This window comes from Anneissia japonica, unplaced genomic scaffold, assembly GCF_011630105.1.
Source record: "Anneissia japonica isolate Jap-2015-1 unplaced genomic scaffold, ASM1163010v1 scaffold287736_len1891122_cov214, whole genome shotgun sequence".
Classification (NCBI taxonomy): Eukaryota; Metazoa; Echinodermata; class Crinoidea; order Comatulida; family Comatulidae; genus Anneissia; species Anneissia japonica.
In genome coordinates, this window is record NW_022756106.1 from 535,809 (window position 1) to 549,891 (window position 14,083).

The window sequence follows — 14,083 nt, forward strand, 5'->3', positions numbered from 1 at the left end:
GTGGAGGGTATTCAGCTATGAAAAATATACAGAATATGCAATAATTAAAACACAGGATACTATTTGTCACACATGGACCTGCAGCCTACATGTTATGAACATTAGGCCTACTACTCGTACAATTTTAATTATTCTTGCAAAGTTCGGCATGGAACATTATTAAGTTATTGATCACGCTTTAGAAGTTATATACTATCACTAGAATTGTAAAAAAAATAATAAGTTAAGTGCTGTGTTTGCTTCTGGTAGGAATTATAGCGATTACACATTAATTTTAGTTAACCTTCAGTATATTCATGCAGACAGACCATGCACGTATACTTCCATGGAGAGATCTACCCTGGTAATAAATAAATAACAGAGTACTAACATTAAGTTTGAGTGGATAGGGGCACAAGTTAATTTCAAAATTATTTTTATGATTTTTTGTCATTTTCAAGAGACAATACATCTTTAAACCTTGTTTATTTTGATGCCCAGAAAAAAATGTGAATTAATGATGATCATAATGAGGGGATGATGATAACAATGACGGTTATGATGAAGGTGATAATAATGATGACGATGATGATGTCGATGGCAATGGCGTCGACGATGATGATGATGAACGGTAATGATGTTCATGTAGGTGTTGGCATGCTTGAGAGTGATGGAGAAACTAATGCAGACTAAAGTGAAGTGAGTTCAATCTGGAATCAAACCGAAAAATGCCCCATACATTGTTCTGTAGATGTGTATAAGAGACAGGTGCAGCAGGAATAAAAGCCCTGGAAAAATCAGCAGTTTTGATTTGGTAGAGTCTAATTTAGGTCGCTATTTTTTAGTCTTATAATAGGCCATCGTACCATGATTGCGTACATTCATATAATTCATAATTATCATTATATATTTATTTATATTATATTTATTTATTTCAGAAAGTAATGGAATTGAGAAAAAGTGGTCCGGCCATAGCCGGTCCTGTGGTTATCCGTCTTTGAAAGTGTGGCCTATTGTAAGTAATGGACTAATCGGATTAGGTCATTAGGTACAGACCAATCAGAAGCAAATGCTCATTTTTTGAAGTACTGTATTAGTTGCTGTATGTTGGCTTCATACACAGTTGGATGTGTGGGGGCTAAGTTTGAATTATTAGCGGTAATTTTTAATCGCCTAGGCCTAGACTTAACTTTGCAAAATGGCCACGTCCTGTGTTGAAATGCTGTAATAGGTCTATATTATATTAAATATAATGTTAAAACTGTCTCTTATGTTAAAATGTGGTTGCATGAACCAAGCACAAAAATAAAACAGCTATTTATTAATATTGTGTTTAATAATTCATCTTATATCATAGGCCTACATACTGCCAGTGGTATAATATCCACATCATTGTCGTGTCATCAGTAATCATTTTCTATTTTTGTTTTTAAAGTTAATAATGTAAATTTTTATATTTTCTTTTAATAAAGAGAAAATTTAACTACAGAAATATCTTATGATAATATTAACATTATTTAACGCTACGGTTAGTGTAATTAATAATAAAAATATAAAAATTGATATGGGTCTAATTTAGTTGTGTGCATAGGTCTAACTATAAATAATATGGTATTTCTTTCAGGTTTTCAATCCATTGAAAGGAAGTCATGTTTGTTGCAATATATTGTTTGTGGTAGACACCGGGAAAAAACCAACTATTGAATGTGTATTTATTTGTCTCCTGGTACAAAATTGATGGAAGAGCAGCCATGATGAAGCAGTAAAAAGTATATAAAAATTTTTATTTTACAAGAATATATACTGCACATTTGCTAATACCACTATCCCACATCAGTAAGTGACTACCCTACTATGTCACAGTAATAACCATTTGTTTCTTAATTAAGTCTTGGGTACCTAAGAAGTCACAGCATTTGCCTTAATCGTCGTTGTACGAAGGTGATTAATAAGTTAAAATTAATTGGGGACAGTCTAATCGTAAATATTATCTTAACATGCTAAATATTCTCCAACGATAAATGGCACCTAACTTCGTAGTATGATGCTGTCAGAGAAAAATGTATTTAAATCTTTAAAAAAAAAACAACATTCTATTATTGAAAGATGTGCTTTAAAGTTTGTTTTCAAACTTATTTTGTTCTCCATCCATTCATGTTTGGTGTTGTTCCTAATTATTTAGCAAAAAGTTAAATTGTTTTAGCTTAAGTCCATTATTAACCCAGGCAATTACCATACTCTACTACACAACATTTAATTTAATATTTTGCATATCAAAAGTAATAAAACTGAATGAATATGTGTTTTAAGGTAAGTGCCACTCCCTATAGAGAAATCTCTAACTGTCCATGTTTGCAATATTATATTCCATAGTGAATATTTTTCAGTATTTGCATCATGGTAATGCTTGCAGTACAGTATATCAATGTAGATTGGTCTGGGAAGAACAGTTGTTTCAACTATCTACATAGTATTCAAGTATTTACTATTTTAAAATTTAACATACAAACTTTAAAACAATATTTCAGTCTTCTTTGTTTCAAATATTTTTGTTTTGTTATTATCTTTCACAAAGGTTCTTGGATACCTTGCTTCAATACCTCTGGTTGGACAAGAAAAGACCTGGCTAAGGATAGTAGAGGGTCAAATAATTTATCACCAAGAAAGTTACTGATTTAAACCGAATCCTGTAACGCGAAAGATTCTTAATTATGCTAAGTGTGCAATATTAGGTCAGTTAAGTTATACCTCCATGGTTAAGACGACAGTAATGCATGATAGGTATATTTTGAAATCTACACATAGTAGCTGTTTTTATAATTATTAAACATGCCTGTATAGCTAAAATACATAATATTTAATGTTTTTTGCAAGTTTCAATTAAAGAAAAATGGTCAAGTATATTTTAAACTCAGTGTATTTTGTAAGTTTAAAGGAATAAACATTGACATTGACTCAACATTAAAAATTTCCATTGAATTAACATTGAACATATTACATTGAATCGACGTTGAAATTTACGTTGATGAAAACTTTCATTCACAACCAAAATTCAAAGTTGATTCAACATTGATCATTTGATGTTATAACGTTAAATAATTGATGTTGAAACAACTTTAGACAATTTACGTTGAAATTTACGTTGATGAAAACTTTCATATACAACCAAAATTCAACGTTGATTCAACATTGATCATTTGATGTTATAACGTTAAATAATTGATGTTGAAACAACTTTAGACAATTTACGTTGAAATTTACGTTGATGAAAACTTTCATATACAACCAAAATTCAACGTTGATTCAACGTTGGTTATTTGACGTTGTTCCAAAGTTAAAAAATTAGCGTTGAAAAAACCTTAGACATTTTACGTTGAATCAACGTTGAGATTTACGTTGATGCAAACTTTCATATACAACAAAAATTAAACGTAGATTCAATGTTTGCATATTACGTTGAATCAACATTATTTCAACCAAGTTGTGCCCACTGGGTTAGTTTTTATGTTTTATTTAATTTAAATAATTTATTTTATTAATTTTTTTCCCCATCATTTTTTTTGCTCTCTAGTTCATTGTTTTTCCTCTTATTTTTTATATTATGAATTTATTATATTTTGTAAACTTTCATGTCACAATAATATTATGGGCGACCTTTGAATTGTATCTGTACACGTATATGTTAATTATGTGGAGATTTCAAAACCATACCAAAAAATAAACATACATAGAACCAAAATATATATTTTCATGGACTATTTTATTAGAAATAATTCTGAAATGAAATGAATCTAAACTACTGTACAATCAGTGATCGAATAACAGTAGTCACTGTAACACAATCTAGGCTTGATGTGTCATACGCTTTCAATATTTTGATGCAAGTCCACCACAAAATCATCCCATTTTAAACAGAACACTGTGCAAACATAGGTGACACTTTGTTATCAATTCTTAACCACTGTTATCTGAACAACGAATGAGTTTCATTTGACACTCCTGCATATTCATAAGCTTATGAATATTGATGACCTGAATTTAAACTTTGCGGTGGGATAAGGGGTAAAGACATTTTATAAATGTCAAAAAATCGAGCACAGGCAAGAAACTATAATAATATAATTATCAATACAGTATTTAATGATTTTTAAACACTTTTAAATGATTCTATGATGGTAGGACTATCAAAAACAGATTAATTTTTTAGCCATAATATGTTTTTAAAGAGTGTATCCACAGAAAAATGACATCAGTTTAACAACTTTAGGTTGTTCAAAAAGTAGACAATAGTTTTATATTTCAAATCTTTATTTGGTCATCTCCAAGAATGAAGACGACCATATAAGGAACTGCAAGTATTGAATACTAACACGATGGTGTGTTCATCTAGTCTGTACACTATATTAAATGGATATTCAGTGAAACTTGACCACTAATTAAAAAATTCATGATGTCCAAAGACAAATTGACAAAAGAAAATATAAACAATGTAGCCACTCTGACTTAACTAAGTGGTAGGTGCCTAACTGTCGTTTTTCGGTGAGCTTGCATATGTGCGCATACACTACTCACGCAATGTATTTATATATATATTTTTTTAGTAGGACTTAAAAATTATGATCAAATAAATAAATTGTGACAGCAGTTATATACTTTAACCTATTCTGAATCTAACACAGCTGTATTGTTAAGAATATTGTTAAATTCAACACTATAATATGGTTACAAAAATAATAAAAATAATATCAACAGTAAATAATAATAATAATAATAATAATATAATAATAATAATAATAAAGCAGTAATAATTTATTAGGTGTATACAGTGCATTATGCTGGTAACAAAGCACTATGAAATGGTAATGATTCATATCAACAATATTCATTTAACAACACTATCAACAATAATCATTTATTAATAAATCAACAATATTAATCAATATAAAATAAATACAGAAATCACTCATTTCTTAAAAATAACAAACTATAAAGATAAGTGATCAAAAATATACAATGGTGAATTATTACCAACTTGTTAGTAGAGTATCCATTGTGCCATTATGTGTGATGTTGCATTTGCAATGTATCTACAGCCATTTTTGCGTTTAATTTTAGTCAAACTAATTACCTGGTCACTTTGACATAGAGAGTCCAGTGTGAATGACCACATAACATTCTTCTTGGTCAAAGTATCCAAAATGTGCGGCAAGTTCAACTTAGTGAACTTTATCCAGGAAAAATAACCAGACTTTTTTTCCTAATCTCTGTACTTTTCAAAAGATTGTATCTACAATCGTACTGACCAGGCATGCTCAAAATCTTACTATCTTTAAACCTACTGCATATAAAAATCAAAGAGCGAACTGTGGTGTCTTTTGACCAAGTTGAACTTACAGTTCATCATGGTCAAGATTAATCCAACGGAAACTTAATACAAGGTCGAGGTAGTGCTGAGGGTAAGAAGAGGGCAGTAGTGATCAGGCCTTGCCGGTCCAAAAGTTGTAGTTGTTTACTATTGTTATCATTTAATTAAGTCAAAATTCATTGTTACAGTATTTTACATCAGCGATTTTTGAAACATTGCTGCAAGCGCCACTGTTTGAAGGCGAATCGGCCAATATATTTACATAAAAAAATAACAATAATAACTACCAATAACCACAATCATCTTATGAAACAGTAGCTCCCACAATCCAACACCCAGAAATTTAGTCAATGGGCTTATTCAACTGTTTCACTTCGTTGAGTATTATTTTCATTCAATTGGTTTGTAAAATAGACTTCATTGACAACGAAAATTAACATAACCAGCATACGTTAATCAGCGTTAAGTTATGCACATGACCAAAAAAAAAACCTGATTTGTTGTTTAGCAACATTTGCGTAAATATAAATTAGATTAAATTTCAGAAAATAAAAATCACAATATTTACCCACATTGAAGTAAAAAAATAATTGTAGGCTAACAGAATTCAAAAACTGGATTACAAAATTTTTTTACTGCTACAATCCAAAGCAGCCTTGATTACGCAGTGTGTATCACGGTAACTATGCAGCCATTTGTTTTGTCGAGTATTTACCAGTTTTCTATTCGACTGGTCGTCTTCGTTATGTAGGATTTTACCAATGCGCAGGTGGGTGTGGTTTAACGAAGAACGACCAGTCGAATACGGCCATTATTGGGACTATTAGGTTTGAAATCGAATACAAAAAAGAGATTACAGGTATTTATATTTTTCAAGATATATTGTGATGAAATTTGTATGTATTGTAATATAAATTTTTGATAGTACTCATTCCTTTTTGTTTAAGACATTATTAGTAATTATTTTAATATCCATAATACCCAAATAGTTAGGTTAAATTATTAACAAGACAACTGACTTATTGGAGTTCCAACCTGGGTAATGATCAATTCTTAGAAATGTAAAACAACTTTAATAGAAAAATGTTTTATATAGTTTAACAGAAGTTTAATAGAAAACTATAAATGAGCTCAGAATTATTATAAATCACTTAAACAATGATATAACCTGTATAATAAGTTGCCTAATATGGAACCGATTACGCAGACTTTTTTAAAATAATTTTTTGCATGATTTTTTTTTTCACCATCGGCCAATGAATCCATCTTTCCTGTCTGAATTATGCTTCACTGTGCCTGCCTATAGTTGATGGCAGACCGAGAGATTGTCATTAAAAATGATCCACTGTACATGCCTTGTAGTGTTGCATTTTTCATGGAATCAAATTGGCCAACAAGCATTGCAATCTTATAATTTATCTACGAAAATAGCAGTAATATGTTGTAAAAGCAGTAGATCGAGAGCACAAGCAACAGTACCTGATGAGATAGCCTAATGGTGTAAAATGTAGTGAATGAAGTAGTTTGGCAGCAGATATAACAGTGTCTGTTATCATTCAGATGGCATAAACAGTGTTTGAGATTACAAAAGCACATTTTTAAAAATAAAAATAATTAATATAAAAAAGGAACTCATTGTATAACTGAGTTTATATAATACACTGATAATGTAAATTATAACTGACATGAAAAATAAATTCAAATGGATTTAAAATTCCATGAGATAAAAGTGTTAATCTGTTAATCTCAATTCTATTCGTCATTCTTCATTTATCTAATTCCCATTTGTATATTATCTTCTCTTGAGTCATTACTACCCAACCCTTATCGTTAAACGTCATGTTCGATAACAGTATTATTCATATAGCAGATGAAGTAAAGTGTTTTATTTACATAGTTAGTTACCATCAGTGTTAAAATTTCACGCAGCAAATCTCAACTTATAGTATGCTAAGCTGCTACATAACGTCCCCATGTGCACTGTACCTCCACTGCCACAGTTTATGATAGTTTTTTCAACTAGAGTATCAAAACCTAATAATTTCCAAATTGAAAGCCTAACAAAAATAAAATATTTATATTAGTTATCCTATGTAGGGTCAGGGATGGGAAACAGACCCGCAACCACTGCGAATTGCCGCAGCAACAAAAATGTTGAAAAGGCTATGTAAACTGTGGCTTAGCTATGCAAGCATTCTGCCCTATGGATAGCTTGTGCAGTGTTGCTTATTAACAAAGGGGTGCTGTAATATCAGCAACGTAGAACTATACATAAATAACTTTGTACCATATCTTGTCATTCCTTTCATTAAATCTCTATTCGTCTATTTTTTTGTACAGTAAATGTTCAAAAACATTTTTCACATTGTCTTGTGTATTGGTAGTTTTTTTTTTTATACAAATAAAATCGTTGAAAGTTTTATACAAATGGCGTTCTCATCATGATAACACAAAGCTGAAATTAATGCAGAGCTTTAAAATCCATTCATTCTGTGTGTTCCTTAAACCCAGCCACCCGTCAATTTATGGAATAACTCTTCGTTCAATGTTTGATTCTGGTCTTTGGATCTCATCGATAAGAATATATAGCCACCGATGAACTCGTGGACAACCTTACAATCGGCAGACTGGCTCTGAAAGTGGATATCTTCGTCTTCCGTTTGGATGGTCACTTCGCGTACTTCCCAGTTCACGTGCCAAGCAGTCATGGTACTATACCGCCAATTCTTCTGAGACTCTCCTGTGTTGATATCCATGCGAATTACACGATTATAAGCAATTCCAAGCAGGTCCTGAAAGGTTAAAAAGAAATTAAAAGGTCAAATATTACTTGTTTCCTACCCTTTTTGAACAATCTCGTTAAAAAAAAAGATACAAAAATCTTTAAAAGCAATAGCATTTGTCTATGCTTTCTGATAATCTGTGTGATGTTGATAGTGGTGCCAATCTGGGAGGCCTTGTTCTTGTTTTTTTCCTCAAAAAAGCAGGGAAAATATTGATATTTGGCTTGCCAAAATACTTGAGGCATTAGCATTATGCTTAATAGCAGAAACCACAAATAACAACAACAATAGCAGCACAAAACTTCAACACTTAACTATGAAAGTAATTTGACAGTGAAAATTTCATTAGTAAAAACATAAATCAATTCTAAACCAATTGGCCATGCATTCCTTTTAATAAACAAAACTAGTGATTTATTGACTTGCCTCTTTTTTAGAATTCCTAAACCGCACCACAAAATATGTTATGCCATATTCAGGCAACGCTTGCCATGCTTTGATGTAGTTCCATCTGGCATCCATCAGCGACATCTCCCTTACATTGGCATGTGCCTCGAGAATTCTTGTAGCAATCTGTTGGGAACCAATCAAGATATGGAACATTACTGATGGATGTGCATCACAAACAAAAGAGTTATTATGAAAACAAGGTCAAAGTTCAAATACACAGATAAGTATTTATAACAATATGGTTATATGAGGTTAACCTCAAGGTCAAGGCTTATGATTTATTAGTCAACTAACAGCACCACCCCCTGAACTGAGATTATAACTGTGAATGGATGTGAGAAATAGATAGATTTGTGAAATACCATGTAATTTGCTTGAAAAGAAAATATAATAGCATTCTAAATGGATTATAAACAGGAGATACAGGGAAGGGAAGGGTCAATGGTCAATAAAGGGTCATGGCATATGAACCATGGCTACTAACACCACCCTCTATACTACAATCACAGCTGTGTAGAGATGCAAGAAAGGGGAGGGGGGTGTACAGTTGAAATCCCTAAAGCTATGTCCACACTATCAAATTTGTGTGATATACCCATATATGGGCATGATGATGACATATTACACCCAAATATGGGCATATCACATTAATTTGGCACATAAAATATGATGGTGTGAACAAAGCCTTATAATTTGCTTGAAAGAGAAATATAATAAGATTCTGATCAGATTATAAGCAAAGGAAAGATGATAATGAAAAATGTATACAATAGTAAAACAGGATAAACAAGGGTAGGACTATAATTATGATGATAAAGAGATAAACTATGAAAAAGAACAATGCTGTAGCCAGCTATTTGGACATTTGGGACAGTCTCACACCATTTTCCTATTGGGTCCACAAAGAATGGGTCCACATTTCAACCAGAACCCTGCGGGCGTCAACGTTCCTATGCATGATGCATGTTTTATTTTCAGGCAATATGAGGTTGGGTGGATTTTGTGTTGTAGTGGTTTACCTTGAAAAGTGAATTCTTTGCATTTGAATATTGGGAAAATGAATACTATAAAAATGGGTCCACACTGATATTGTCCTACACTGTTTGAAAATCCTGGCTACGGCATTGATACAGAGAGTAACTAATGATGGATACTCCATAATAAAGACCCAGCATAATAAACTCATGTCAAATCAACCAAATGGACTGTTATGGTGTGTCAATCAAACTTAACAACTGACCAATCAAAAGAGGGCCAGGAACAGGCATGTGTCTCACAAACATATGTAGTCCCACAAACGTTTGATTCTGGTCTTTGAATCGCATTGATAAGAATAATAGGCGCAACCTAACAATCGGCGGACTGGCTCTGAAAGTCGATGTCTTGCATGTTTGCATTCTGTTATTACACTGTCATTTTGTGTGACCTTTTGTGTGACCATACCAACAATATCCAAGGTATGGAGCTTAGCAGGAATGTCCATCCAAACCCAGACCTAAAATAGGCTCCCAGCGAGAGCGTGTGTGTCTATGCCCTATACTGCCTTATTACTGTATTATGTTTACTAATAAAGTATCCACATGGGATTCGGTTATCAGGAAATGTGTGGCGTTATATTTATTTATGACTTTTGTACAGTAATAAGATACTTAAGATGACACATGACACATCATGCACCTCCACCGGATTTACCCCCTTTCAGCAACATAGCGTCTTCTCCCTCCTGCCTCTGAGGGTAATAGACACAACCAGTGTCAAACTGAGACACAAAACTTATGTGAAACCAAGGACCAAACCCATGTAAAACCAATGTGAAACTGAATGTCAAGGCCAGATCCTATCTCATGTTAAACTAAGAACACCAACCTGTTTTGGTTTCAGTTTCTTGAGAAATCTTGGAGCAATGTAGCTCTCAGGTTGGATATCAACAGCATCAGGGTTGATGGTTGGCGCATTCGACGGCTTATGCTGCTGCATCTTGAGGAAGGCTTGGATTCCTTGGACCTCTGTATCGTACGTACTATCTGCCATCGTCTTACCCTTCGATGCTAAGCGACATGCTGCCATCCAGCGTGCATACTGGTTTTCCTGGAGAAAGAAATATATAAAAATTATAACATGAAAAATCAATAGACTTTGGTTAAAAAGGGAAGGAGCAGAGAATAGTATTAATAAACAACACCAGCACCACCATCATCACTATTGCTGTTAACAGCTTCATCATCATTATTAACATATTGATTATATTGATCATCATTATCCTCACTAGCTTCATCATCAACGTTATCATATTGATACCGGTCATCATTACTATCATCCAGGACCAATATGTTACCGTATTAGTCCTGGTTTTCTTAATTAATTAATCTACACCAATTTTATCATATTAGACATCATCATCATCATTTGCTCCATCATCACCAATGTTATGAAATTGGACTTCTTACTTCTATCATCTCCATTATTTCAAATGCAATCTGAGAAAGTCCAAGTTCAGAATATCATGTGACTACTGCATGTCGATAACATTCATATAACGTTTCAGGGTATAGGTCACCATGGCAATGGGATTTGAATTGTCAGTCTAGTCTGAGAGGCATGTTCAAGTTGCACTCCAGACATTGCAATCATTAACTCAGAAACCTAACACCAATCGAATGTTTTCCAACTAAACTAAACTATAGAATATCAAATTGAATTTCATAATCCTTAAAGGGACAACTCAAATGGTTTTCAATAGTAAGTTTTAATGCCTCTGCCATAAAGTAAATACATTAAAAAAATACTGGTCTAATATTTGTAACATATTAATGTCACCTGTCTACTCTAGAATAATACACAACATAACAAAATTCTGTTAAAAATTTAATGATCTTGAAAATAACCTGGCAACCATTTTCCAATCTCAAATAAAATGTCAGTTTTTACCTAATATAGTAGATGTAGGTAGTCAGAGGGCAATTGTTACTAGGCAACCATAAATCTTAATTTGTACAACCACATAGTGGAAGTAAAGGTGAAGCCACATCATACCTAGTTTTTATGGCACTTCCTTCTAGTCCCTTCAAGGTACTACTCTAGTATGTTCACCTAGGATATTTTAGTAGTTTATTCAATTTTTTGTGACACAACAGCAAGTAACTATGTGGTGCAAAGTTACTCATTAAGACAATCAGATTTTGTCTGACATACACAAAACTGTTTGATCAAACAATTTCTGACCATAGATCTTTTATTGGTAGTACCAGAAAGAGAAGGAGGGAAGAAGCTGGGAGACTAAGGTGGGATGGGGGGTGTCTGGAGTGTAGGTAATGAGTGTATGGTAAAAAATAAAATGTTTTTTGTAGCCAACTAGGCTAGGCAGATGATAGCTATGATCCACTTATATAATGGGAATTAATAAGGAAATTACAAAAACAAAATTACAATATGTATATACATAATATATACATATTATATATAATATATACAATATGTATATATTATGTAATAATTATGAAAGAGATAGTAATTTGCATGCTAATGATAGACTGTTTACAATCTTATCAAATACGAAATCATACCACTGACTAAATAAGGAGATTCAAAAGTAAATTGCAAAGAAAGAATAGGTTTATTCTTTATACAGTAATGTCAGAGTAAAAACCTACAACAATCACGGTGTTAAAAATAATAAAATGTATGACACAGCATCTTCTTTTAGAAATTGTTTATCTTTTGGTAAGAGACAGTATTCATACCAGGAGCAGTGCTATAGGTATTAAGGCCGCCAGAACCAAGGTTGACAAACAAATGTTTCTAATGTTGGAAATTCAAAATAGTGGTAGAATGGGGCGTTTACTCTGGGAGCACTTGTTGGACAGGCCAAGCGCAAATGCATTCTCTTAAAAATTCCCAGAACTAGTACTTTCTCATTTTTAATTCATTGTAAAACATAATAGTTTATTTTTGTAGTTTTGTTGAAATCTGTATTTTGCAAATTCTTCGAATCTGTACTGGACAAATTCTTTGAATCTGTATTGGACAAATTCTTTGAATCTTATTGGACAGGCCGAGAACCATGCATCCTTTTTGGCCACAACTAATCGGACCAGAAAAAGGGGAAATTTCTTTTTTTTCCCAAATTCTTTTGGCCATAATATGTGCTAAAACTTACCAGAACTAGTACTTTCTCATTTGTAATTACTGTATTATTATGTATGTATTCATTGTAAAATATAATAGCTTGTTTTTGTAATTTTGTTGAAATATTCAGAATCAGAATTTCTTTTTATTATTTATACAAAGTCTTTGAATCTGTAATATTAAAAATATTAGCAATACCTTTCTATCTACAAAAGGTATGAAAGAGGAATTGCGATTATATCTCACTGAAAGTAAAAGGTAATACACACGTTCATTGAATATGACATACCTTTGCACAACTTTTAGATACAGTATAAATCATCCACATAGGATCAAATCTACAATCAAATTTAGTCTATAGATCCTAACTACTTTAAAAGGGCTACATTTCAAAACTGCTTAATTTAGATGAGAATTCATATGGAAGATTAATTAAAGCAATATTATATTTTGATTACACAACACACTAATATTGCCCACACATATTTTCCTGGTAATAAATGTTGATGACTTGAGTAATATACTTTTGAGAACTACATACCAAATATGGTCGTTTAGCTTTGGTTGTGTGGATGGGTTAAGCATCGTTTGAAATCAGCAATCTATGATTGTAAATGCAGGCTTCGTGATGAAATTCTAAACGAGTTTTAACTATGCCGTAAATCTAAGTTGATGGTTACTTTTTTTAAATATTATTTTAACAAATTTTGCGAGGGTACATTCTTATTCCCAAGAGCCAGCTTTGCTTCTACCCTCCATTCTGAAGGAGTACCAAAATAGTCCATTATTAATTTATATTTTTATTTATTAATATTTTGTCCTATAAATGTTTTGGTTTGATTGAAATTATATTTGCTTTTACAAATAGGTTAAGTGAAAAATTTGATAATTAAAAAAAGAGAAAACCCATAGGGAAAGGTGGACAGATAGCTCCTGTGGTGGACGATGAGAGTTGCTGGTACCGGGCTACTGGGTAGCACAGACACAAAGGGACCCTTAGGGGCGAAGAAAGTCCACATATCAAGCGTCCTGAGCATCTTACATTAGATAGATATGTGCGCTATATAAAACTACACTACTACTACACTGAGGAAATGACAGGAGAGATTTATAGAAATTACAGAAATTAGAATCGAAATTAGAAAAACAATAAAAGTCGAGGTAGATACTAAACAATAATAAGACTAAACAATAATAAGACTGGCGACACAGAGTATGTTAAGCTATTTACTTGTTACTTCTATAGCACTGCTCTTTTTTTAAGGTTTCAAAGTGCTGAAACTACCATCATCGAAGTGTAATATCTGGATATATTTTAGTAGAATTACAGGCAGTGGCATATCTATAAGTCTTGAAATGGGGGTGCTAATGGGAAGAGGGG

At 32.4% G+C, this 14,083-nt stretch overlaps 1 protein-coding gene across 1 annotated transcript in view; it reads right to left on the reverse strand.

Moving 5' to 3' along the window:
• Positions 1 to 3,720: 3,720 nt before the first annotated feature.
• The window catches only part of LOC117123907 (fermitin family homolog 2-like), a gene marked incomplete in the record, with an annotated part of 60,327 nt that continues 49,964 nt past the window's right edge, over positions 3,721 to 14,083 (reverse strand). The window contains 3 exon segments of the mRNA XM_033269974.1: positions 3,721 to 8,136; positions 8,554 to 8,700; positions 10,444 to 10,665. Of these exon segments, the coding sequence (XP_033125865.1) occupies positions 7,846 to 8,136; positions 8,554 to 8,700; positions 10,444 to 10,665 (660 nt within the window).